This window comes from Amblyomma mixtum, chromosome 1 (genome assembly GCF_055824585.1).
Source record: "Amblyomma mixtum isolate Tamu chromosome 1, ASM5582458v1, whole genome shotgun sequence".
Classification (NCBI taxonomy): domain Eukaryota; kingdom Metazoa; phylum Arthropoda; class Arachnida; order Ixodida; family Ixodidae; genus Amblyomma; species Amblyomma mixtum.
The window spans coordinates 326,860,111-326,887,935 of record NC_143012.1 but is presented as its reverse complement, the minus strand read 5'-3'; the positions used below and the strand labels follow the sequence as shown (position 1 = coordinate 326,887,935).

Sequence of the window (27,825 nt, the reverse complement as noted above, 5' to 3'; positions counted from 1 at the left end):
GGCGTGATCTCTCGGGAGTGAGTGAGTGCGTGCGTGTCGGTGATTGGTGCCAGTGAAACCCGGCCCCCATCTAGGGACCCTAGGGAAGAGAACTCTTAAAAAGCCGGCAGCGGCACGGCCGAAGAGGCTTTTGTCATCATGGTCTCCTGTCGAGCTGTCGTGATGCAGCGTTCCTGCAGCTCACTTGTAAATATTCATGTATAAATTCCTCTTCATTGTCTTTTCCCAGCAGCCTCGTCACAGGCGTCCCTCATTTTGCTCTCCGGGGCACGTCCATGCTACCTCGTCCGTAACAAACTGGTGGCAGCGGTGGGGTGCTGCTACCTCGGATGTAACAAACTGGTTGGCAGCGGTGGGACGCGAATCGTCGGACGCCGGCGGAGAGTTGCGGACAACGGGACGCTGAGCAGCAGAACGGCGAGTCGGGGGCAGTGCAACGAGCCCTGTGTGTTGACTGGTTGCCTGCAGCGGACCGACTGCGCTGGATTCTTGGCTGCGAGGTTTGGTGAGTGCGGAACTTTCTTCTGCTGAGTTTTGCCAGGCTTTTGTTAGTGTCGGGAACAGAGCTGGTAATTCGGTTGTCGTTGCTGCTGGGTTAGTTGCAGCAAGACAATAGCGGGCAGTAGAGAAGCAGTACTCGGAGCAGCCATGGATTGGAAGACGCTGCGCAAACCAAAGTTACTGGAGCTTGCGAAAGAGTTGGGTCTGGAGGTATCAGACAAACTCAGAAAACCAGAACTGCTGAAGGCTATTCTTGCGTTGGAGGCTGAAGATGACGAGCTTGCGGAATGCCTTGAGGCCATTGAGGAGAGGGAATTGGCAAAAAGAGATCAAGACGAACGCGAGAGGGAGCAGCGGCAACAGGAACGCGAAAGACAGCTGCGAGAACAGGAACGCGAAAGAGAGCAGCGGCAACAGGAATACGAGAGAGAGATGCAGGAACTCACGCGTGAACTTAACACGCTCAGAAGTATTAGAACGCGATCTCGCTTAAGTGTTTTCAGAAAAGGCGAAAATTTCAGAACTTTTCTGGAAAATTTTGAAAGAATTTGCATGGAGGAGCAGCTAGACGAGGATTATTGGCCACTTGTGTTGATGGGATTCCTCCCATGTGAACCTTGTAATGTCTGGGCGAGGTTGTCTGACGAGGATGCCCACAACTATACGATAACCAAAAGTGCGCTCCTCCGATACTTTCGTATTCCCGCGGAGGCAGATTTGAAAGGCCACATTGACGGTGGTAAGTTACACCGCAATAGTGTCAGGGACAGAGTTAGAAGCTCTGCTCAGTCGCCGGATGACACGCGTGCTGTGCAGAAGTGGCGGCATAGGACAGGTTTGGTCCAAGAAAGAAAGGCCACTTCGGCAGCGAGGACCGATGAGTTCGGTCGAAAAGCTAGCGAAGAGTGCAGATCCACAAGCCGTGAGGGCTCGGGGGATAATGGAGGCACTAAGGCTAGAAACGAGGAAGAGTGCAGAGCCGCCAGCCGTGAGGGCTCGGGCGATAATGTAGGCACTAAGGCTAGCAACGTGGAAGAGTGCAGATCTGCCAGCCATGAGGGCTCGGGGGATAATGTAGGCACTAAGGCTAGTAATGAGGAAGAGTGCAGATCCGCCAGCCATGAGGGCTCGGGCGATAATGTAGGCACTGCTAAAAATAAGGAAAGGGGCAATGCATTGGTTTTGAGCCCAGAGAAGCATGCACTTTCCGGGACGAAGGCGGATTCCTGCGGTCGGGAGGATAATACCCAGGAGAAAGACGCCGAAGGTCTCCGTGATCAGGGAAAAGTAGTCCTTGGGTTATTTGAGGAAAGTCATGATGAAAGTTCTGTGAAGGCCGAGTTTAATGGGAATCAAGAGCAAACTGTGAGTTGCAGGATTCCCCCCGAAAACAAAGCCGAGCGATCTGCTTCGTTAGTGAGCACAGACAACGCTAATAAGGGAGAAGCGACCGTCTCTAGCCCTGAGGCAAAACCTGCTTTGACAAGCGAGATTGATGCTTCTGCTCAGGAAGAGACTAGTGAGCTTGCGGGCCAGAGCAGTCAAGGAATCAAGGGAGACCCTCCTTCGATGCGGCTGGCGAACCTTAGTAGCCAAGTTTTGGACACAGCGCTTTGCTGTAAGGAGAGCGGCTGCGAGTCACCCGAGTGCACCGCTGAAACCCAAGGGCAGATCGCAACGTTAGCCATCGAGTGTGGTTTAGATCAAGTTGCAGGCCAGGGAGTTAGGGTCGCAGGGTCGATTAGCAAGCCTCACGAGAGCAAGTTATGCTCAGCAGGAGATAAAGTGCTGTCGGAACAGCTGGCTACTGCGACCTGCGGTGACTCACCGAAAGCACGAGCCGATAATTCGAACTTAAGGGTGAAATACGGCTCGGTGCTGCGTCAGAGAGAAGATGCGGAGGTTGAGGGTACCGCGAGAAATGGAGGCGCGCAGGGCCGTTCTGCGAAGGCAGTTTTAGGAAGGCGACCACGCGCAAGGAGAGCCAAGACGAGGGGTGCTCTCGAGAGAACGGACGAAGTACGGGCCGAGGACATTGTAAAGTTAAAGGCCGGCCAGCAGCGTAATCGTCCGAGGCTATCATCACGGCACTCCATATGCGTCATGCACCGCGCTAAGGCCAGACTAGCTCGGCGTTTACAGACAGCGCGAAAGCCACCTTACCCATTGGGGGGACGCTACGGTAGCAGGACGCGTAAAACTCGCAGCGGGCCGAAGAGGACGCCCAGCTACCGCATGGAAGAACGCCGCAGAACGCGTTCCAGTCGAAGGACACGGTTGAATCGAGAAAGGAGTCCTCGTAGGCGTTTCTTTCATACGCGACCGTCAACCCCTCGCATTCAAATGTTCAGACGCTACTCAGGTGTTGGAGACACGCGGCCGGTGTGCGGAACAAATCAATGTCGCGTGGCGTCTGAGGCTCGCAGGTGTCGAAGAGCAGTTGATTTTTGTGAATTGTCGGCTGCTAAAGCCACTGTTCGCGTGCGTCCGCGCAGGGCGCGGTTGAAGAACAGGCGACCCCTTTGAGCCGCCGCGCGGCTCGTTAGCAGCGGATTCCGATGATGTCTCTGCTGTTTCTTTTTTAAACCATTCCTGCAGACAAAAAGTTTTGCAGAAAAAAAAGTTGAGCAGGAATAGGTTTCGGACGCGTTGTTTACATTGGAAGCGTTTCTTTTGAAATTGTTTTGAAACATGCACTAGTGGTGCCCATGTGTAGCAGCGTCCGTTAAAACGCGAAGTGCTAGCCAGACGGGCCATTTAGGCCAATAGCATAAACGCCTGGAGTCGCTTGATTTTTTTTGGAATTTGGGAAATTAAGGTGACTTTGGCTCCGATTTTGAGCGAATCTTTGCGGGGAAACAAGTGCGTTCGTAATTGTTGTGGTCATTACGAATCGAAATACATCACAAAAAGGGGAGTCTCAAAGGTAATGCCGATAGCTTAAATTGAAGTCCCTAGCGCAAGAATCAGCATCATAGTTGCAGTTTGCTGGTGGTTTTTTTCTTCCTGATGTAGGATTTTGAACCGATTGGTTTTGTTTATTGTTTTAAATTGAAATGCGCTTTGTGGTGTAATGTGCCGATCTGTGGGAGTTTTGTGAGTGCTGCTGAACTACTCCCAGTGATTAATTGACTTTGTAAGAGGGAAAGAGCCTGGCATTGCTTAGTGGGGACTGTGTCGTGCTTGCGGACTGAGCGGTTGGGTTTTCGGCGTGGTTCTAACGCTAGCAGAGCACGAGTCACTTTGCAGTGCCCTTTGGGAACCTGCACATGCGAAGGAAGACTTCGGGGTGCGCTGAGCTCCAGAACCGCCGAGAGAGAACCGACTGCAGTTGAGACTAGCCTCAAGCGACATCCCTCCGGACAGCGGATGCTGTCCCCTGTCCATCGGGATCTCCTTCCCCCGGCGGGGCAGTCTGTTACGACTCGCCTTCGTCCTGGGGAAGACGACGACATGGCAGCAGCGAAACGCCGACAAACCCCGAGACGCGCGTTGGGTGAACGCCTGGATGGCCACGGAAGCCGCGTCCGTCTGCCCGGTTGAGCGAGCGTTTCCCGTACACCGAGTGGGAACGCGCGTTCGAAATGCGCGCGAACGCCGCTCATGGACATTTCGGCGTCTGCGCTACGTGGTTGGCATCGTTCCCCTCTCCCAGCGCGTGACGACGGCGTGATCTCTCGGGAGTGAGTGAGTGCGTGCGTGTCGGTGATTGGTGCCAGTGAAACCCGGCCCCCATCTAGGGACCCTAGGGAAGAGAACTCTTAAAAAGCCGGCAGCGGCACGGCCGAAGAGGCTTTTGTCATCATGGTCTCCTGTCGAGCTGTCGTGATGCAGCGTTCCTGCAGCTCACTTGTAAATATTCATGTATAAATTCCTCTTCATTGTCTTTTCCCAGCAGCCTCGTCACAGGCGTCCCTCATTTTGCTCTCCGGGGCACGTCCATGCTACCTCGTCCGTAACAAACTGGTGGCAGCGGTGGGGTGCTGCTACCTCGGATGTAACACGCTGCAGGTGTTCGCCTTTGGGCGTTTCCTTGAAACAAGCTATGGGATCCACCTGGCCGGAAAGGACACTTCCGGGTATCCAAGTGACTCAGCCGAGTAAGACCACGAAGCGGGGAACGCCCTTAAGGAGTATCCGGACGAAGTCCCTACGATTGGGACCTCGGGAGGGACTATTTAAAGCGCTCGACACGTTCATCGAGGAGCGATTCCCTCAGCGTTTCCCTGAAACTTCTTAGCTTTTACCCTCTTTGTCATTGCTTGTAAATAACTTTGTAAATATGTGAATACAGTTTTTCCTTTACTTCTTCTACTCCCTGTCTCCGGCCCACGTTCTTTCCTCCATCGGCACAGCGGCGGTGCTCCTGGACCCGATGCCTGGTGGAACAAGCTACCAGCCCGGCAAAACATATCAGCGTTTTATTTGAAAGCACAGCTTAGAGAAAAGATTCACAAAACGCTGTGAGACGTCTAGGAACAGGCGTGCATTCGCATTATGCGTTTATTCGTGAAATACAGTAGCTCTGAGATGGAGACAGCTCGGATGAAAAAGTGGTGCCCTGAAGCGCATTGTTAGGGGACCTAGTTTTCTTTAGTATACCCTAGACACTTAAGTCTGACAACACATATGACCTTTGCAAGGGAAAAAAGTGAGTGCAGCAAATGCAGAATAGAGGAAATAAATTAATTCGATTGACTCTACACACGGATGCACCGCATACTTGCAGTGCGAAATGCGCGATGCTGGTAGCCATACCCAGGTAGATGCGAGTGAATTCAACTAAGCTGGCGGCTCGTTCTGATGCTAAATATAGCCGCAGTATCTCACGGCGCTTGATGGCAGTTGGCCAGAAATGGTAGGAACACCGTGTTAGCGATAAATAAGATTGCGGAAGCTCCTGATATCCTATCGCAGTGCTAATTGATAGGAGGCCTTTGAACGCTTCATTTCGAAACAGTCTGCCAAAGAAGAACGCAGCCGCTTAGCGACGCCATTTACCAGCGAATGTTTTGTGGCCACAGTTGGTGTTACTGAGGTGGTCCAGGACTACATAAAACAATTTCTTACAGACCGTCAAGCCTACATACGCATACAAGATGCGGAACACGGGCCATACACCATCGGCTCGAGGGGAACACCTCAAGGCGCGGTCCTGTCTCCCCTCCTCTTCAATTTGGCAATGCTTCATCTTCCCTCCAAATTGTCCTCTTTGCCCGGGATACATCACGCTCTTTATGCGGATGACATTACAATCTGGGCCACGCAAGGTAACCTGGGCCACATGGAATCCTGCCTGCAAGCAGCGGCGACCCTAGTCGACGACTACGCGGCCTACTGCGGACTCCAGTGCGCCCCGTCGAAATCAGAATTTGTGCACATACGTCCCTCCCCTCGGGACACAACCCCGCTTTGCATCAGTCTCCCCTCGGGACCGATCCGGGAGTCCAAGGAGATCCGCGTCCTTGGTCTCTTCATACACCACCAACGCAGAGTCGACACCACCCTAGCCAAACTTCGCACGGTGGGAGACCAGGTGGGCCGCATGGTCCGCCGGGTCTCCAACAAGCGGGGCGGATTACGAAGCAAGGATGCACTGCGGCTTGCCCATGCTTTCGTAACGAGTAGAATCCTCTACTCAACCCCCTACTTGCACCTGCGCAAACATGATGATGAACAACTGGAGGTCATCCACCGGAAAGTCATCAAGCGGGCTCTCGACCTCCCGGTCACCACGTCCAACCAGCGACTTCTGGCCTTGGGCGTGGTGAACACATTTCGGGAGCTTCGAGAGGCCCACTTAGTCAACCAATACACGCGTCTTGCACAGACCACGTCCGGTCGCCGCCTCTTGGACCGGCTACACATCAAACATGACTACCATATTGAGGAAAGGGAGAGAGTGCCAGCACCCTGGAGACGCGCCCTCCGGGTCCGACCCCTTCCCCGCAACATGTCCAGAGAAGACCATAGCGGTCGTCGCCAGGCGCGCGCGGAAGCGTTGGCGCGATACTATGGTAACCAACAACATGTGTATTACGTGGACGTTGCCGGCCCACACCACGGGGTGTGGTACACGGCCGCAGTCGTACACAACACAAACACAGTCAACGGGCTCACTTTCAAAGCCTACAGCGCAACACACGCGGAGGAGATTGCCATTGCTCTTGCTCTCACTACTCCCAAGTCGAAACACATCATCACCGACTCGCGAGGGGCCTGTCGGAACTACGAGTTGGGCTGGGCTCCCCCGCTTGCCTGGCGCATACTGGAATATAGCTGTCGATCTGAAGATCCAACTCCACGCAACCTGATTTGGGCCCCCGGTCACCAGGGACTCCAGGGAAACGAACAGGCCGATCAGGCCGCCCGCGCACTCTCTCCCCGGGCTATCTCCCTGTCCTTGGAAGGGTACTCCCAATCAGACAATCTGGCCATTACATTCAAACAAATCACCGATTACTACAAGGAGGAGCACCGGCGCTACCCGGCCCCTTGTAAGGGTCTGGATCGCGCTGACGAGCGCCTCCTCATCAAAATTCTTACTAACACTGTACTGTGCCCGGCGGTGCTTAAACATTTCAATACATCATTTGATGGCGCGTGCCAGTTCTGTGGGGAGGTGGCTGACACCTTCCACATGGTTTGGGCGTGTCAGTCAAACCCATCTATCCCCCCCAACCCCAACCCCACCAGAGAGGACTGGGAGGCGGCCCTGCTCGGCTGTCAGGACCTAAAGACCCAAAAGGCCTTGGTTCACCGGACGCGGGCGGCGTTGCTTGCCAATGGGGCCCCGGAATAGGGGCTCCACCTAGTATTGTTAGGGGAAAGGGCCAATAGGGCCTACCCCAATCACCTCTCTGTAAATATTTATTGTATTATAAATGTTTTTCACCACCACCTACCAGCGAAAGAGAGACAGGAGTGGGGAAACCTTATTTTTCGTGTACCATCAAATTTGCGCTAGTGTGAGTCTGCTTCTGTTTATACTGGCTCAAAAATTGTCCTACAGTATGTGAATTAATCTTTACAGCAAGACACCCATGACCTCCCAACAGCGCGCATAGACGAGTCAGTGGAGGTCTAGCCTATTTAGTATCGCAGCAACGCGTAAAATCTAGCTCGTAATAATGAGTTTCGTGAAACCTAATTTAGTTTTTCGTGAACCCAAAATTTCACTGATTCTCAACAAGAGTTAATTCTAGGCGGCCAGAATAATCTTTCATGGATGTCAAATGGCCACTTATCACCCAGCGGAACTTGGGAGACTGTCTTAAAGCTGGGAAATAAATCTCTCAGATCCCGCAAGCTATCGAGCATAGCGCTCGCCTGCGTAAAACGTAGGGGACGAATTGTGACCTGTACCCTTGCATATATATCCCTCCAGTGAGGGCTTCGTGGGTGCCGCCATATTGCTCGCTGCGCTGTTGTGTGCGCCTGGAGCTAACACGGTGGAAGCGGCAGTGGAACCGGTTAGAAAACAGTCCAGAGAGAAGGAGTTTTGGAATCTCCCTCGACTGATGGAAAGATGAAAAATCGGTGTTGATTACACGCCTAGTAATTCGGATGATCAGCGTGAGCTGTTCTACATTGTGCTCTTGGAATTGATGAGTTTGCTTAGAATGCTGCTGCCACGCTTGAGTGTGTGACGGCTGTTTTTGTTGTGGAAAGGTTACAAAGGGTGCTTAACTGTGCTAGAAAAGTGCTGGCGTGGACTTGAGCACCTTGTCGTGCAGCGCGTCGAGAGCCTTCGTCCTTTGTTCTGTCGTATCCGCACTTTTTTGTCACTCCTCCTTGACTGCATACTACAAACCGACTGCTGCTACATAGCCGCTGGTGGCTTTACCGTAACTGCGGCGGCTGCTACTCCGCAGGGGCGCAGAATGCCATGCCATCCAGTCATTACAAGCTGTTTTCATGAGGGAGGCCTTGTTAAGTCGTTTAATCGCATTTCTTTTTTTTTTTTACTCCGCGTCCCCCCTCATGGCGATAGTCAGCGCGATGCATGATGCTTCTGCTATGCGCAAGGGGCGGTCACATGACCGCTGTCTCGACACCGCTCGCCACGGAGGCGCGGAAACTTCTCTTTAACATCTGACGCTGTAAAGGAAGGCCTTTGATTTTTATCAGTGTGGTTCCGAGAAAAAAAGAATATCTCTCGGCCACTTGGTAGACTCAATACCCAGATCCGCAAAGGCTTTTTTTTCTGAAAAAAAAAAAAAAAACTGTGTTTCCGTGTGTTTTGACCTGTAACACGTCCACGACACAGCGCGGATGTACTGTGTTCTTCCGGTATTCGCAAGTATTGGACTTGGTGGACGCATCCTTCAAACTTTACATCATTTGATATAAAATCGAAGTTCCCAAGAATCAGAAAGATATTGTCAAAAGTATTTACTGAGGAGAATGATGTCTTTCAAAACAGTTTATTATGTATGAAGCTATTCTTCCTGTACCAGTTACTCTGAAGCCAGCCAGGCTCGCCACGTACGTGAGAGCGGTTCTAAATTGTAAATAAAAGGTTCTAAATTGTTCTGCTGCACTTCTCAGTGCCACAGTTGGGTATCCGTTAATTCGAGCAAGAAGCCATGGATTGCTGCAAAAAATTTAGTCGGGAAAAGGCGCAGGGGATCTCTGTAATAAAACAGCTGAATAGGCACGAAGAACAGTTTTGGATTTGAAGCTGATATGGCAGCTTGTGTTTAGGAAACGCTCTTCCGCGCGAATAACGCAAGGAACAGATCACCCTGAAACTCCAGTTACTCAGCTCATGAGAGGCTGACCACGAATGCATGACCACCAGAAATGCGAGGGCAGCAAACTTTAATTTGCCCCCAAGAAACAATGTGTATGGGGATCGGCGACTTCAGTTAATAGGCGCAGAAATATGAAATATCTTACCACTGGAACTGAAAAAATTTTCCGTGCTGTTGAAGAAACACTTATGTACTTGATTTCTGACGTGCAAGATTTTTAACTGCAGGGATAAGTATCTTGAGTGATAAGTTGTATTTCCCATGTATATAGAGTTCTTTTCTTGTACTGTTCTCATGTACTATGCAATATTAGCCATTGTGAATACTTTATGTGCTTCTTCCTTTTACATACCAGGTATTTGGGCTTTCTTTCTTTATATTTATATAAGGCCTCTTAAATTGCAAGTCTGACTTGGAACATTTACCAGCCGTCGGCTACAGGTAAAAAATTATTTCGCCCTATGAACTGAACTCAACTGAACATCCGTCGGGGTCTGATACTATAAAAAACTCGACTATCGCTCTGGTTTGCATGGCTTCCATGCCGTGCGAGCATTCTAAAATTATAAAACCTTTTACCACTCTGGAATAAGACCTGCTTTTGGAGCCTTCTGTACATAGTGCTTGTACAGAAGCAATACATAAAGCTACATGCATAAGTGCTACCTACATAAGTGGTGGCAATAAGAGATGTACAGTCCAGTAAAAACGCCATACCTACTGCACTTACAAATGCTGAAGTGCAAGCAGCTGTGAACAAATATGCCATTCAGTTTGGTTTCTAGGCACGTGGAAATTGAAGAAAATGAGGAAGGTGATTATGTCACACGTAAAACGACACAATGCAGTCTTCAGATAAGTGCCTATTACCTATTGCGCATGTTATGAAAGGTATAAGGAATAAATGATGATTCGATTAGAATGAAAATCATAGTAGAAAAACCTACACAGCATAAAGTGCATACTCAAAAATAGGAAACTTTTACGCCTAGAGACCTCTTTCCTGAAAGCACCCTTACAGGACTATATTGAAACCACACGGGCAGACACACCATAGTGACACTAATGGGGGCTCCTGTTTCGTGCTTTTTTACTTTGAGTGCTTTCTATCGAACGTGTCGCTTGAATTGTAACTGAAGTTATTGAAGAATGGCAATTCCTCTTAGAAAAATGTTTGTTTCAAACCAGTGACTGTTAGCCTAGTAAAAATGCCACATGAAATGGGACGAATCCTTAATAAATCTTGAAAAAATTTTGGCGTTGTTCTTGATAAGTTTTGAAGAAATATAAATAATGTTAAACTGAAATCGCACACTGACATTGGTCGCAGGCGAGTGAATCCATTACCTGGAGAAGAAAGCCACATGCGAGACCCGAGTAGTCATGGGATTACATGGTTTACTGCCTGTGTACTCAATGGTTACTATGACATTTCCGTTCATATGTGACCGAACAAAACAAGCGTGAAAAAGCGATGAAGGAAAAAGAAGCATGGCTTCGTTTTTAATCAGCCCAAACACCGCATCTGGTCTATGTTGTGCGGACTCTGCTTACAAGTCACTGAGCTGAGTTTTAAACCTCAAATGGGACACTTAGACAACTTTGTCACTGCATTTGCGAGGCAGCTGCTGAAAACGTAACCAATGGTTATAACTACATAAATTCGCTACATAAATTTACAAGGCCTTTCTATTGGATGAGGTGGCAGGTAGAAACTTTTGTACATTTACCGCTCCGCGGTCTGCTCTACCTGTGGATCTGCCGCGTCGCACTGTGCATGTTATCGTTGCCTGACCTTCTAAATGGTCCCTTTTGCAGCGTTGTTCTCTTTCGGCTCGTCCTCTTCAGGAGAGCCCTTTATCCAGCTATCCGGCCGCGCGGTCTCGCAATTGCATCTGACGTCTCATTGGGTCCGCACTGCTGAAATGCACACCAACCTCACGGGTAGCACAGTATTGTCACAATACGGCGTCAACTTAATTTTGCCAATAGGTGGTGGGAGAGAGTAACCCGACTTGGACAACAAAATAACGTGAACCATTACTTCCTTCGTGCACCGCGGACTTTCCCCGCTTCCGGTTCCTGGCTCAAGGAGCTACTGAATCGCACGTAAGATCTTGTCTCCAACCGCTTGACTAGAAAAAAAACGGAGTTGTTTATTTTCATAGTTAGCTGTTTTTATTTCGCCGTTTCTTGCCTAGATGTTTCAGCGTCTCGATTTTTGTCGGTACCTGGAAGCTATCAAGCAACATTGATTGCTGTATTGCATCTCTGCTAGAGTGTCCCTTTGAAGACTCCTTTGATGACATGACTACAGTGATACAATCCGCTACAAATAACACATGCTCTGTACACAGTTAACAAACAGTACATGGTCCGTACGGGGACTACAAATGGCAAGTGGTCCGCACATGGGCCACAAATACACACGTGGACTACAAATATGCAGGTAGTCCGTATGTGAAATACAAATTTCACATGGCTCGTATCTGGGCCCTTATACGGCCCCACATGGTCCTCATGGCGAAAGTTCATCTGCATGAGATGACCAAAAACATGCATGTTCTCAAAATCACCCACTCTTCTTCAAGCACGGCCCGGCGTACATGTCCCAATCCGTTCCGATGCTGAAGTTGGTATTAAGCGCAGAAGAAGAGCGCAAGAAGGAAGGAGGTTGACCGGACAGAGCGCTCTCTCTCCTCTAAACTCCCTTCCTTCCTCTGCTCTTCTTCTATGCTTAAAACCAATACCAACTAGCCTGTAAAAATGTCCTCCCGATACCAGTTTTACTGGCCAGGATGTGAGTGCAAGTTCTCGATTACTGCGTAATGTGTAATGTGTAATAAAAGAACAAAAAATCAGCTTTCTCCACACCCCCAAAAAAGAAACTTGGAGATGAGCGACAGAACAAGTCATCTGGCTGCACGAATATACAGTATTTTGAACGGTCGAATCTACAGTTCCTTGAAGTGAATTGTGCTGACAAGGCTTGGCGAAGAAATGAACCGCGCCGAACAAACGCTCTAGGAAGAGCTCTGTTTCTTTCCGGGGTACATTTAGTGATGCAGAGTGGCAGCTGCGTGCGTTCTGACACGTAGCAATAACTTCCGTAGTGAATGCACAAGGCGGGCTGTCGCGCATTCAATAACTTTCCCGACTTGGCTCCACTTTGCTTGCCATACTCTGCTGCGGAGAGTGTGATCGGACGTGCCTCCGTCTTCAGGTGTTCGGCATCGCGCCGCGCCAACCCGGCACCAAGACCCCTTTTCCGAAACAATCGGCAAGGGGCGATTTAGCGTTCCTGAACGAATTGGTATGTGCGGACGACCAGACAAGAAGTTAAAAACAAAAGCAGAAACAGCTACCTCCTCGAAGGGGTGGAATTAACAGACCGACGCTTGGGCGATACAGGAGCCAAACCGGCTTTCCTGAAGGACAGCCGACTTCCTTTTATTTCTTTTTGCTTTCAAATTGGCCTTTACCCTCCCCACCTTCCTCTTCTTTGATTTGTGCTTGGGTTCCGTAAATGCACCCTTCGATTCCATTTGCGTGACTCTTTCCTGCCACTCGAAATTCATGACGTCAGTGATGTCAGCGCAGAAGCCCGTTACGTGCGTCGTCGTCACAGAGGACGCCCCCTTCCCGCAGGTTTTTATGTGTGGTGCTCCTTTCGAGCACTCGCCAGTCGAAGCATCACTGTCGAGCTTGGAGTGGCTTCCATCGGCAGAAGCGCCCGTCTTGGGACTTATTTGGAGACGAGTACAGGAGTGAACAAGCGTTACATTGTCCACAATGACTCTTCAAACGTAAGTTCGCATTACTTTTTTCAGGGATCCTTCAAGGATGTTATGTAGGGCTTACTTTATCTGTTTAGACCTTACCGGAGTTAGACAGACGTAACGAGTTACTCCCGCGTTTCCATGCCTGGTATTCAATGGTCTAGTGTGTACAGTGCAAGCCATCCATTGCGGTCGCTTATTCGTTATATTGAGAGAGAAGCGCCCCGGAGGTTTAGCCTTTTATTGTTTTTGTTGAGTTGCAGACCTACTCAGAAGAAAAAATTTAATCATTACCTAAAGTTTGCCGCCGGCGCGCCTTACCTAAGAAAATAAAAGGTGCAGAAATGAAGGAATTAGACATCTGCATTACTTCTTTCTAACACCAACTAAAACACATCAAAAGCGGTCCCGCTGCCTTCGCTTCATTTCCTCGCGATTTAATTACTCATGTAATTCTTATTTTCCCGCCAACGCGGTGGCGCACTGGTGACAGCGCTCGTCTGCTGACCCGGAATACTGGTGTTTGATTCCGGCCACGCGGTCGTATTTTGATGGAGGCGAAATTGTGGAGGCCTGTGTACTGTGCGATATCAGTGCACTCTAAAGAACCCTAGGTGGTCGAAATTTCTGGAGCCATTCACTACGGCATTTTTCATTGCCTGAGTCGCTTTCGGACGTTCATGTCCAAAGCGACTCAGTCTATGGGGGACGCCGTAGTGAAGGACTCCGGAAAGTACACAGGCCTCTAGAATTTCGCCTCCATAAAAATTTGACCGCCGCGGCTGGGATTGAACACAGCAGTAAGCTGCTAGCTCAATCGACCTCCCCAAGATTGCGCGAAAAGCTTGAGTTGACTGAAAGGCAATCGCTTGTGGCTATCGGACAGAAAAAAAAATCTAGGAACAAAAGAGCATGAAGAAGACATTAGTTTTATGGCATCAGACTTCCTCACACAATCGAAACGCGTTGTGTAGTTGGGACTCCCCTAAATATAACAGATCGCTTTAACTACGTTCTGGCATTCTGGTCACTGGTATTTACATGAGCCAGATATTACGTTTAATCAGCAGATCTGTGATTACGTAACTCCGGGAAGGCCTTTTCTTAAAAGCTTGCGCCTCCCTTTCCTTCACCACGCGAAAAAAAAATATATAAAAAGAAAACCTCCAACTAGCTTCCGCGTCTGGCAGGCTGGCTTGCTGTCTGGCTAGCACCTTCACTTTTGCAGCAGTTTCCCACATGGCGCGTAGCATTAAAGCGGCGGAATCCGCACACACACGCCGTGTTCTCGTATACCGAACCGATGACGTCCCGAGACCCGACGCACCGCCCTACGCTGCTTGGATGACTATCTTTCGCTCTTTTGTTCCCACTATAGTTGCGCGTTTCCTCGGCGGGGAAAACAAGCAACCTTATAGTTTGAGGGGGGCAGCATAGAACTCGTGTCGATAGACCCGAGATATTCTTCCCCGACGTTCGGTTCAGTTTTATCCGTTTGTTCGTTTTACTTCCTTTTATTTCTTCCCGCACGCTCACTTCTGGCACTAAGGCGCCCGGTCTTCGCACTTCCGTTACGGTGCGCGGCCCGCAGGAACCGGTGGACTGCGCCGAGCGGTTCGTATTCTTTCTTCCCACTTCCATGCCATTCGCTGCAGGAGGAACGAGCGAGCTGTGTTCGGTGGGGCGGTGGGTCCGTTGGCTGAGCGCTGTTGCCTGGGAGGAGAGTGAGGGTGAACGTAGTATATTCGTCTCGTGTGCGTCAGACCCGAACTGGCCCAGTTTCTTTCCGGCTTGGACTATGCGCACTTCCCGAAATACGGCGACGACGGAGCCTCCAGCGCTCGAGGGCAGTGCGAGGAGGGGAGAAGTACGGCCGACGCTTTCGGTCTCCCCGCTCGCGCGCCGCTCTTATCCTTGCGGTCCTTTTGTTTTCTCAGTCCATTAGGCGCTGCGCTCTTGCACGGAAACTCGGCAAGGGCCAGTGACCGTGGAATACTTTCACCGGATCGAGGAGGCATAGTCCTGGTTTTTCCGCGGGCCGGCCGCTTACCCGGCCATTCAGGACACCTACCCACTGCCGCCATCTTGTGCCACATTGTGCCGGCTCCTGTGTGATAACTAGACAGGGGCGCAGTCCGTCTCTTGAAGGCGAATTGCGCGGTGCCGTCGGGTATATTTCCATCTTCTGTGTAGAGTATTAAAACGTATAGAACTCCCACATATAGCATCAGCGCATCAAGAAACACGACGGGATGGAACTTGAAACAGAAGACGAACACGTCTGAACACAAAGAATGCTTCAGGACCTAAAAACAATTCAGAACGATTCAGCAACAATCGAGAGTTTTGGGACGTTTAAGGAACGATTACGCCTTGTGCGTTACTGCTGACTGGCTGGACAAGTGTTAGCTAAAAATTACGCACGCTAGACCGCATCGCAAAAGCAGAGTACAGAGAGCGCAGACGAATGCAAATGATCGTTGCTTTCAAACGCAGTCGTTCATCTTGTGCGGCTGGGCTCTCGCTGTGTCCTGTGCTCTTTTTTCTTTCCTCCCATGTCCTGACATGTGGGCAAGCCTTAGCGACTAACTAGCAATTTCTGGCTCAGAGAAACTGGCTTATTGCAGGTTCCGAAATTATTCTATACCTGCGCGCGGTGGCGACGTGCGCTGCTTTTACCATAGGAGTTTGTTTCAGGTCATTGCGCAATGACTAAGCGCTGCCTCGAGCAAAGGACAGTGGTGGCTTTTATAGCTGAATTTGTGGGGGAAATTTGAATCGTAGTAGTTTTGCTTGCGGCACCTGCTTAAGACTGGAGCTAACGGACCATTTGTAATCTCTGTACTCGCTTGGAGCGGGAGGTTGGCAGGAAACCGGAATCCAGTCGGTGGCATGAAGTACTGCAGTGAAGGCATACAGGAATTACTTTCGTACATTTTATTATTCGGACTGCGTGGATTAAACTTTCTCGAATCTATATTCCTGGTCCCTTATCGTGCTACTCTCCTATCACAGTGTCTCTCTCTCCACATGGAACTTAATGCCTATGGTATCCAGCCTTTTATCTAAACGCCAACATCTTCTGCTTTAAATTTATTGGGATACCGAACGATATGCAGCGATTTGGAAAACGGCGGTACAAACTTATAGACTTCCCGGGAAGTGTAGTCCGGCTTAGCGGATTTGGCTGCCGGAATTGCCTCCGTAATATGTCGTGGTTGGCTGCTTATTTATATCGCACGCAGTGGCTGTGGGGACACAACAAGTAGGAGGCGTGTTTCGGAAGCTGGATGCGTTTTTTGGTTGTTGGAGCGTAGCGACAACTTTTAGTGCAGGACGCTTTTGTCCCGGGCGACAAAAACCATTGAAAAAGAACCTTTGCACTCGCTGGACAAGAACATGCGTTATCGCAGTAGGACGTTCACTAAAGTGTTGATCGATATAACGCAGCTTAATTAACCTGTAAACGACAGTTGGAACGACGCAGAATATTTTTCGCTTTTTTTCGAGCACGTGACCACTTGTCCAAGCAGGTGGCTGCAAAGGAAAACGCTTTTGCTTGTTATTAATATATGATTACGTTAGCTTCTCTCTGTTTCACCGCGGCGTTCATGAAGAACGTTAATGGACAGAATGACTAGTCTGGCCACCGGTTATCTGCGAGCGTATAAGGCGTCTCTACAGCCTGGTTCCGTATCAACGGCCTTTGCACACGCACATGTACGGGGCGGCAAGCACGAAGTGATACGGAGGAAGAGTTCGAGAATCGGGGCGGATTTCGTAGCGAGGAGGAACATCCCTCACCCACATGAACCTTCCATCGCTCTCTCTCTCTCCCTGAGGAGACAACGAACTTCCAACAGCGCCCCGAGCGCGACTGGCTTCGGCCGGCTTGCATAGTATGTACACAGGCGCGCACGCGTCGCCGCGATAGCGTGCCTCTTCTTCCTCCCAAGAGGAAGTGCACGTCCGCGCCCTTTCCTCCGCCGAGACAGCAGCAGGCGCTGAGTCGGCGCCGCCGAGTCCTACTTCCTCGCCGCCTCTCTTCCTAGTTCATGCCCTATTATGACGGTCTGCCGCAATCCCGGCGACGCCGCTGCCTCCAGGCACCCCACCAGTGGAAGAACAGCAGTGGGGGAGGTGCCTCATCAGGACAGACTAAGGGAGAAGAGGGGGGGGGGGGGGGGAGACAGAGATTTCTAAAAACGAAAGCGACTGCTTGGAGAGCGAGCGACGTTCTAGATTTCGCTCTCCCAGAGCGCATGGGCGAGTGCCCGATGGACAGTTAGGAACCGACGGACACGGTGGGGGCTGCTGGAAAACAGGTCCGCTCGAAGCTGCTGCCTTCCAAGCGGCAGACCGCCGGCTTCTGGAGGAGTCGTGGCGGAGTGCCTGCGTAGCGCCTCGATCTGGCCGTCTTAGTGGCCGCTGCTGGTGCTGCTGCCTCCGTCGTGTTTGACGTCACCGTCATCGCAGCAGCGGGGTCCAGGCTTCCACCCGACAGGTAGTCACCAGACGTCCGCCTCATCTGTCATCTGTCCATGCGATTCCAGTGCTTTGTCGGCCTCCATTTGGCTATTTTTTTCTTGCATCTAGCGGTTCATCGGCTCTGTAAGCAAGGCTGAGATACGGCGTGGTTTAGAGAAAAAAGAGCACAGAACCAGTTCTTGATCGACTGAGACCACCTGAGAGCTATCTGACGCGGCGAAGTCATATGGTGGTATACTATTACAGAGAGTACTCCGATGTAACGAGAAGGCGAAAGATGCCTTAACGAGCTATATTCGTGGCAGATCATCTCAGATTTGCGTAGAAAACTCTCGCAGTTTGGCTCTGTAACGACGCCTTGTCGCACGTTGCTTCCTCGGCAGTCCGCATTTATTCTACGGCAACCCTTGCTCACGAAACGCGTGGACTCGCGACTTTTATGCACCAGCTTGATCGCGTTGAACACTCGCCTATTTGCGTGTTATGGTCAGCAGTGCGTGTCTATACAGAGATGAATTCTTCACATTCGGCGGTGCTTCCTGCAAGCCTTTCCCCAGTGAGAGGCGGGCGTGGGCAGGAGCGCCAATCAATCGACCAATTGGTCGCGACTGCTGCCTCTGCGATGTCTTGCGAGCGCGACGGCATGCTGGCTTCCTTCTGTGTATTTCATTATCTTTTCAGTTTTCGTAACATGTCGTAATACCGCACGTGTGTCCGCACCGCTTCACACGCACTCGGCCGGAGACCGTGGGACTTCGCTTTTGTGGGGCCTTTTCTTGGCCAGTACCTATTTCTCCAAGGGCGACTGAGTGCGATAAATGAGAATCTGATGCGTGGCGTAGCGATTTCTAAAGCCGTACCCTAAATGCCTTGAACGGCCTGAGAACACGAGAGCGCGTTTTTCATCTCGATGCATTCGTGCGCGTTTCATTTCCCTCTCCCTTTTTTTTTATTCCATTTGTAAAATCTTCGCCTGCCTTAAAGGGATGTGTTGGTGAGTTTTCCTCTAGAATTTCCCGCGCTGCTGTCGTTGTGGTCATTGTTCGCCAGTAGCTTAGCAAGCCCATTCTTGGGCGAACAGGGATAATCGTTTCAGCGCCTGTGTGGTTTTCAGAATCGTTTCAGTGACGAAAGTGCGCGGCGTCGATTTGAGTGGCGCGCATATGTCACGAATTTTCGAGGACCCTACTTTGCTGTTTCAGGTGCGTAGCAGTGTTTCTTGTCCCTTTTGTTTTGTTTTTGTAGTGCAAAGAAGCGGCCTTCTTCACCTCGTATAGATATGTATGTTAGGCTATGCACTGCCCTGTTTAGCCGGCGGACTCATGGCAGTCCATCGGACATAGTGTATTACGATTCCCTCGCTGCGTGTGAGCTGCGGATGGCTGTTCTGTGATCAGAACGAGGCTCGCCTAAGCAATTGTCTCTTCACCATAAAGTTGGTTGGTTGGTTTATGGGGTTTAACGTCCCAAAGCGACTAAGGCTATGAGAGACGCCGTAGTGGAGGGCTCCGGAAATTTCGACCACCAGGGGTTCTTTAACGTGCACTGACATCGCACAGTACACGGGCCTCGAATTTCTCCTCCAAAGAAATTCAGCCGCCGCGGCCGGGATCGAACCCGCGTCTTTCGGGCCAGCAGCCGAGCACCATAGCCACTGAGCCACCGCGGCGGCCCTTCACCATAAAGTGAGCGTATGGGTAATGAAATATGCCATAAGCATTAAGAGTGGCCCTGCCTGGTAGCTCTGATTACTTTTTCAAATGACACCTGTTACTGCATGTGAAACTGATCTCTATTTATTGTAGATTTTGATTTTTCGTCCTTAACTGTCTAAGTACTCATTTCCCCAGCTTGGTGGCATTCAACAGCTGAGACCGAGGCCACGGAATGGGTTTCAAGCGCGGCTGCTGAATTTCGATGGATATGACGTGTGTAGGTGCCCGTGTACTGTTCGTTGTCAGTACACGCTTAAAACCTCAGCTGTTCAATATTAATGCACTGCCGTCCATTACGGCGTTCCGTACATATTCGCCGTATACCTTCGGTTCATTAAGCCCGATACACCGCAGTGAATGCTATTATAGCGTTTGTTCATTTTCATGCTCTGTTTTTTTCTTCCGTTGGCTCTTTTCCTGCTATCAAGCGAATGCTTGATTGCTTGTGTGATGCGCGTTCATTGTCACTAGGCAGTATACAGTCTGACACTATTTCTCGTGGGCTGCGTTCAAGCCTACAGGTCAGTGCTCGATTGCTGTATGAGCTTCGTTCCATTCTCCCTTCGTCACTCGGAAATTCAGTGCGGCGAAGAAAACCAGCGATAATAGATCGCCGCCATTTGCAGTCATATCAAATAAAGACGTTCCTTCCATCACTTATTTATTCAGATTAGCAGAATGCCCGGATTGTGCAGAATAAGAATAAAAAAAAAACTGGCCTTGTTTGCCACAACCGTGTTGAATTTTATAGGCAGTGCTCAAATGCAGAAGCGACTGGAAGTGCTTACATTAGCGGATAATCCCATGATTTCAATATCTTTCTCAGAAATTTTAAGCTTGACCCCCGATAGGGATGTCAGTGATTAAGAGAATTATCGCACATGTTTAAAAGAACCGCTGTCGTACGAGGTCATGGCATTTTAGGAGGAATACGTGAAAAATTATGAGCAGCGAGCCTGAATTAGATGCCAGGCATAACGACGCCGATATGGAAAGTCTCGAAATTTTTACCGAAATAATAGATAAAAAAGAAAACGTTTTCCACTTCCAGTCGTTCTTAATGTGAGCCGCACGTGCAGAGTAGGGGGAAACGCTAGTCTTCCACTGAATCCTTGAAACCAGCGAAGATTGAAGGAGAAGGCATGGAGATGGCTAGCCATATTCTCTTGTCATTCGCAAGCTCACCCTTTAAAACCCTATTCGGTCGACGCTCTCACTGTAGATATGCAAGTATTACAAACTGCACTTTTCTCTGTTCTCTCCTTGTCTTTAAAACCTAATCCTCGTTACCCTTGAGATTGAGGTCCTGTCCTCCTGAGTCGTACACACCGCTTCTCGCATTAGGATTCTCTCCAGGGTTCGTGCACGCGTTCTGCAGTCCGCGCCGACTTGTTTCTCCCGGGAACGAAACGCTGTAACGCAGCCTATTTAGATAGGTTGCCAGACGCATGCGGAATTAGCCGCGTATACGCAATTTATTTCGTCAACCCCCCCCTTTATGACGTTGCACAGGCGACCTTGGCCAACGTGGTCTCCGCCGCGAAATCCGCCACCACCTTTCTTTTGTCGTTCTTTTGCGTTTTTCAGCCACAAAGGGCGCGCAACCCTGCCGCCTCAAGCCTGCTGCTTGCGCGTGTGCGCGCCATTTAGCGGGCATCTCATTGTTTTCTTTTCTCAAACAATGGCTCCACGTCATGTCGCACCTTGAGAGTGCCACCGCCGTCTCCTACCCTCCTCTACCCTTCACTGCTCCCCTCGCACACCCTCTCCCTCGACAGCCGCCGTCGCGCAGTTTCGCTTCTTGAGCTTCTTTAAAACGAATACCCCGCAAAGTGGGCGCCTGTAGCCAGTGTCTTCTGTCGCAGTGGTGGTGGTCAGCTGACGAATACGGAGGTTTACGCGGAAGACAGAGCCAGGAGTAATGCGGCCCATCGAGCTGTAAGTATACATAGGTCGCGGGGAACTCTGCACCGAAGGAGGAGCGAGTGTGGCTATGTGCGCCCCTTTTTTTTTTGGACAGCGGTGTGGCGGCGTGTTAAGCGTGATCCGAGTTTGTACTCAGGAACGAGAGAGCTTCGAAGACAAACTATTCGAATGCATATAAATCTGCTCAACTTTGTTTCGGTGGCAATCTCGATCGTGGAGCTTCATGCTTGTTACCAACCGAGTGCCGTCTCATGCTTCCCAAGTCGATCGACATCAATGGCGCCAACCAAAGAGGAACAGGCCAACACTATCATGCTCGCGCTGTCTCCCCAAGATCTTGTGAGTCTCCCGGGAAAGCTCATCGCGCGGATCTCGTTTGCCTGCCGAGGACTGTTTTCATTCTTGCGTGAACGTCACGGGGTTTGTGTGGGGTGGCGGAACCGCGGGAACGTTGTTTTGTACGGGTGCGTCGAAGGCGGCTAGAGTACCGGCTATAAAGCGTAAACAGCATTTTAAACTACTACTGATGGAATTGACAGGCAAGTGCAAAAACAATATATTGATTATAGCTCGGAGCTCTTGATATTTACACGTCACTGAGTCGCCTGAGATATCCACTGAACTTTAGGCATCGAAGTACCAGACTCGAAAGTAAAGCCTTATCCATGTTCGTAACACCGAGGACGGATGATTTCAGCTTAGAAGCGCTCTTAAACATGCTTATCAAGATGTCCTAAATGATGGTGAAACCTCCCCTTGAAAGAAAGCTCGAATCTTGCTTGGCTTGGAGAGAGTGGAACGAATAGGTTAACCAGAATCGGGATTTATTAGCCTATTCACACCGTATCTGCCTATTCCTTTCTACCTTGTCCTAAATGTGCTACAACCAGGCTTGATAACCATCAATCAGTAGCCCGTCTATGTGGAATCTCGGGGTATCCGGGCGGCCGCCGGAAGGCCGTTTTCAAGATGCAAGTTCTTCGCACAGCCTCATGGCATTCACCACGCTGGGGTGAAAGTAGCAACTGCATTGACCGCATTCGTGCGTATGCCGCCGAGGCGGCAGTGTTTTTGATGCATTTTTGCGAAACGAGGACAGCAGAAGCCTTGAAGAAATATCGAGAATCCCCGCCTGTAAACGACTCATTGCACGCTCTTTTTCTATGCGCAATTACGCGCTGCAAAAGGCCGCGCTGCTTCGCACCATGAAGGACGAGCCTTGTCGCGACGCCGGCTTCAATGCGAGGGGCGGCCGCCGTGATGTGAACGCGCGTATCGCAGACATTCTTTTCTGCGAAGAAAGTGAATGGCGCGGATGGCCGAGAGATCCAAAGAATGGAGAACAGAAAGAGGGCTAACGGAGCGAGAGGGGGAATTGGGTTGAGGGCGAGGAGGTGGGACCAGGAGCACGACTGGGCAAGGCATCATCGCCAGTTGCATGAAATTACAGGCTGCGCCAGTGCAGATCGCGGGTGGTGATTAGACTGAGCCTGATAAGGGGACGTAGTGCGTACACAGTTTGTGTTTGCGGCGCCGGTGGAAAGCACAGCGCGCGACCGCGATGCTCGGCCCAAGGACTCGGGTCACTTGGACGGGGTTGCCGCTCAAAGAAGGGGACAGGCATCTCAAGGCGACCCGAACGATATGATCGCAGCGCCTTGCTCCGGTTCGGGTGCCATGACACAAATGGCTCGCTTTCCGATCAGCGAGGAAGAAAGTCTGCTCAGGCAGCTGCACTCCTCGCTTCCTTCCGCCCATTTCTACATCGTCGCTCGTGGGGCGGCCACGAGAGCTTCGCGCTGTGCCATTTGCGTGGCCCACAGCGCCTGTACACTGTAGCGGCGTCATTGGCTGATGCCCGGCCGCTTGGTGCGTGTCGAATCGGTGCGCTTTTCGCAAGCGCGGAGCTCCGCAGCTTCTTAACTTCGGGGGTGTGTGCGTCTGTCCTCACGTGTACGGAGCGGCGCTGCCGGAGGAACTCGGTCCTGGGCCGTGGTTGTGTCACGTAAGTCCTCGTGGGTGTCCTCCTGCTGAGTTGTGCTGTGTCTTTACTGTCCATGCTGGTTGTAAATGCTCAGTGTGTTTCCGTTACGCGGTCTGGTTGCGATATCGAACGTATGCGGCTTTCAGTGCGAGACGTTTAATGCGTAGGGCTGTGAAGGACGTCTTAGCGGGATGACCGGAATTCGTGCCAACCACAAGTGGGGTTTCCCGTCATTCAGCGAAGTAGACAGGCTGCTTCGATGGCTTTACTGCCAGGACAAAAGGAAGGTGCATAAAAAGCTAAGAGTACAAATCTTAGAGGTTGCCGTCTATTGCTCGCCCGAAGTAGCGTGAACCGCCTCAGTCTACGCTGGCCCTTTGAATGCACAGGTCTACCGGCACTTTGGTGTCTAACGTTCTTAGCACCGAAATTGCTGCGGTCTAGAATCGACCCAATAGGATGTTTTCCGAGTGCAACCCCCCTCCTCAAGTAGTTTTTGTGTAGATCCAGTGGACGAGTGATTGAGGCCAACAGAGCGTACAACAACGTGACCTAATTCACACAGTGTGGCGGCAGCGGTCTTATACAAGAACACAAACAAAACAAAATTTATGGGTCAACTTCATCACAGGTCGTGACGTCGTATGGCGCAGAAAAAAAAATTACGCTAGAAAACGCAGCTAGCACGTTTCAGCCCTTAGCGAAAACCAAAACTGTTACGCTTTTATAAATATTCCTTGAAACATACGTGCTGCGTCTACTGCGTGCGTAGTCGAAATTTGGCGACTGTAGTGTAAAAATTAATCTAGACGTTTATTCTATGGCTCGGACTCCCTTGCAGTGCTTCACTCTGCTTGCGATGTGTTTTAGAGAACGTACTACGTGTACACTTAAATCACGTTGACTTAAACACTGCGTCATAAGAACGCCACTGTGGAATAGCTACCGCATCGCATGAGTGACGCACGGTGCAGCGGTACCTTCCTTCCTTTCCTAGGACACACACACGTGCTTAAGGAATTAGATTCGCACACCAGGGCCTCGCTAAGCGGAATGACGCAGGAACGTTTTCCTTGTCACCTCGGCGAAGCTTCCCGTGGGAACTTGACTCCTCGATGGCGCTCCTGTCCCGACTAACTAAGATTGGCTTCGGTTCAGTGACGTGGGGCGCCGCGATAGTCTCCTGGCACTTTGTTTGTATTTTTACTTTGTATAACACTATAGCTGGCACGTCGGCCCTGTTCTAGTCGAGCGATACGGACGGCTGACCTTCGGGGCAAAGCTTGCCAAGAGCGCTGGGAGCTCGGTCTTGCGAGAATAAAGCGTGCGTTCGTTATTTTGCAACGTTTCGAATTACCGAGGATCGTTTGTGCGAGGAGAAACTTTCAAGAGTAAGTGTTAGCTCATCTTTTTCTTCAAATATCTCTATCATATATATACATATATATTATGTCGTGAGTACAGAGTTAAGTGTGAAGCATTATGTGAGGCCAAGAGAATAAAGACTTGCAGCGTGCAGATTGCAATTATGTGGTATCTCTCTGCGAAGATACATGAAAGAAATATGCTAATAGAAATGTCGGAAATTGGTCACTGTATTGGTAAATAGGGTATTACCTATCCAGCATATCTCTCGCTTTGAATACAACTGAGGAACTAATACATTTACTATACTGCACACCAGGAACAAATTGAAAGCCTGGGTGAATTTATGGCTACGTAAATTCGTCTCAGCAGTGCACAGTTAAGATCTTGTTGCTCCGAGCTGACGTTCTTTGCTATAGATAGCCAGATTCTATATTCTGGAGGATCAACTCTTGAGAAGTATCTAATCGAGAGCATGCGATCATTAGCTTCCTTTTTTTTTTTTCGTAGTCCCTTGTCGCCCGCGTTTTCTTGCTTCGGCGCACTCATCGTATCTTGATGTACCACCGCTTGCCGCTGCCAACCTAAACATGAATCAGTGAGAGAACTTGACATGCGTCAGACAGCGATAATGAAGCAACAGCGCCAGACAATATTGAGATTTAATGCCCGCGTCGAAAGTTCTTAGTCGCTGATACGCTTGCGATATGCTCGGCACCGTTCAATACGAGGGGGTACCCAAAAGAAACCGCACTTATTTTTGTTTCAACTTATTTGTTCACATTTTAAGCACAGACCTTCAATCGCCTTCAAAGTATTCTCCACTTGCAATGATACGCTTGTCGAATCTTTCATTCCATTTTTCAAAACATTGTTTAAATTGATCTTTTGTGATGCTTGACAGTGCCTCCGTCGTTTTTTTCTTCACCTCAGCAACATCAGCGAAACGCTTTCCATTTACCTATTTTTTCATTCTAGGAAACAAAGAAAGTAGCACGGGACAAGGTCGGGAGAGTATGAGGGTTGAGGAATAGGGGTCATATCATTTTTGGTCCAAAATTGCCGTAAAGACAGGGCTGTGTGAGCAGGGGCATTGCCATGATGGAAAAACCAGTCACCCGACCGCCACAAATCTGGACGCTTCCACCGCACACTGTAGCCCAATCTTTCCAAAACATCCAAGTAGAAAGCCTGGCTAACTGTCTGACCCTGCGGAACAAATTCTTAATGGACGACTCCTCTCACGTCGAGAAAACAAATCAGCATTTTTTTTAGGTTTGGTTTCACCTGACGAGCTTTCTTGAGGCAAGGTGAATTTGAAGTTTTCCATTGGCATGATTGTTGCTTTGATTCAGGATTCGATTCAGGAACACTTGCTTTGTCCCCGTAGCATCGTCCTTGTACGTCTTTCTTAATATTTCAAGAGTTTCCATTCAACTTTTTCTGAGAAAAAATCAGAATTTCACCGGCGCACGCTGTTCACGAAAATCAACCATTGCAAAAACGACATTCACACAAAACAGTCGTCACTCTAAAACTCTGCCTAAACAAGTCTGACCTCCTTCAACGACGGCACTCGGCTTATTGACTCTGGAATGTTCGTTCAATGCGCTCCTAGTGGCAAAACGCGGTACCACAGAAGCTTTGCCGACCAAAAAATTTAGTCCGGTTTCTTTTGGGTACCCCCTCGTATGCGATTGGCTGCGTAATTTGAAAACACCAAAAGCCTGATATCCAAAATATGCGCAAAGGTGCGGGTTTAAGAATAATCGAGTAAGCCACTCGCCTCTCAGGTGCCAGTTGTAGTCCTCATGGCTGAAATCACATATGACGAATTGTTTCTTTTCTTATGTAGCACACATGTAAGCAGTGAGACAAGCTTCATTTTTTAGTCGCTTTGTTTTACACTAGCGACTAGAACAGGCATATTAAAATGAAGAGCGCCTTGAAAAACCATAATAAACAAACAAAAGAAGAAAAGAACGACCGACGGGTGATTTTATTTCTCTGCAGATGAGTTCAGTTCAGGTTTTCTCCAAAAGGTATTTGGATTGTGTCCGGGGCTAAAAGCTTCTTAGCAGCTTGAAACGGGCCCGGGAGAGTACGGACGGAACCCTTGAATACGGACTGCAATTAATACGGATGATGATGATGATAATAGTGGTGATGATAATAATATTGCATATTTTTTTCATCCCAGGGATGAGGGAGGCAGAGAGAAAAGGCTAGGGTTGTAGGTTGTACGGTTTTAACTGTCACAGCTACAACAAAAAAAGAAAGCCATTCCATGAGAAGGCAGCTTTCGCGTCGTTAAGATGAAATTGAAAAGCGTAAAAACTCTCGCGCATACGGTTCCTGCGGGCAGATGATCCGCTTCATTAAAGTGCCCGCCCATTGAGGGCATGGCCGTCGCTGCGGCATGCCCAGCCGTGAACCGGATTCTTCATTCGAGGGAGCGACATCGCTATCGCGGTGAATCTTTTCATGAACTTTGTTTCGCTTCGGTTTCTTCCGTGGTGGTGCGGTTCCCTTCCTGCCGCAGAAGCTGCCGCCGTTTCTGCAGTCACGTCCGGACTCTCGGGGATAGAATCGCACGGTGCGGGCGTTCGCTCCTTTGAGGGCACTCGCGTCGAGGACAATTCCGTGAGCGCGCCGCGTTTCACTTTCATACTCGGTTTTGACATTTGCAAACAAACGTGGCTGCTGATGGTGATGCTAGCCCCAAAACGATTCCAGTATTAATTGCACAGCGATTGAAAAAGCGTTGATGCAGACGACGCGTGTCGCTCTTGTTTTGATAAGGCAGCGCGGCAAGCGAAGCATACCACGCAGTGTTTGATAAGGCGGAGGTGCAGGTGACGCGCCAGCTTTGGTTAAAACAGGAAGTGGGTTAAACCGCGATGTTGACAGAAAAAAAAAAAGCGTTCTACAAAACGTATACGATTCCAATGTCGCTCACCCACCGCGGAGAGGCTCGGATGTTTTGCCGTGGATGCCGCCATTCTTTTGTCTCGTCCGCGTTCCAGGCCCATTTTTTCCTCCTACGCACGGGACGGCTTTTCATTCCGGGAATTAATTGCGCCGCTGCCACAGCGTTTCCTTTTGGATGGATGCACGCCACGCAGTGCCTGCCACCGATCACGTATTCTTGGCGGGCGTATAGGGGATGCTACGGAGCGCGGTAGGCTTCTCTCGCCCTGCGAAGCAAGCCGCCAGCAGTTGCTCCCGGGCGCTCCACGTATGTACTACAGCGGAGCGCGATGGTTGTTTGAGTCTGGAGGGCATTGACGCCTAGAAAACGGTCAGTTTCT

General features: G+C 50.0%; 1 protein-coding gene across 6 annotated transcripts in view; it reads left to right on the top strand.

The window, feature by feature from the left end:
• The window catches only part of LOC149372814 (very long chain fatty acid elongase 7-like), a 44,019-nt gene that overhangs the window by 12,988 nt on the left and 3,206 nt on the right, over positions 1-27,825 (top strand). The window contains exon 1 of one of the 6 annotated variants that reach the window (XM_089567339.1): positions 12,937-13,063. The exons of 1 other annotated variant lie outside the window; for it this stretch is intronic. In XM_089567339.1, the coding sequence (XP_089423465.1) occupies positions 13,050-13,063 (14 nt within the window). In that variant the 5' untranslated portion in view covers positions 12,937-13,049. Of the gene's footprint in view, positions 1-12,936; positions 13,064-18,619; positions 18,727-20,974; positions 21,178-22,620; positions 23,171-26,963; positions 27,753-27,825 lie in introns of those variants that run through there. 4 more of the 6 variants (XM_089567344.1, XM_089567338.1, XM_089567340.1 and 1 more) reach the window with 4 other exon arrangements.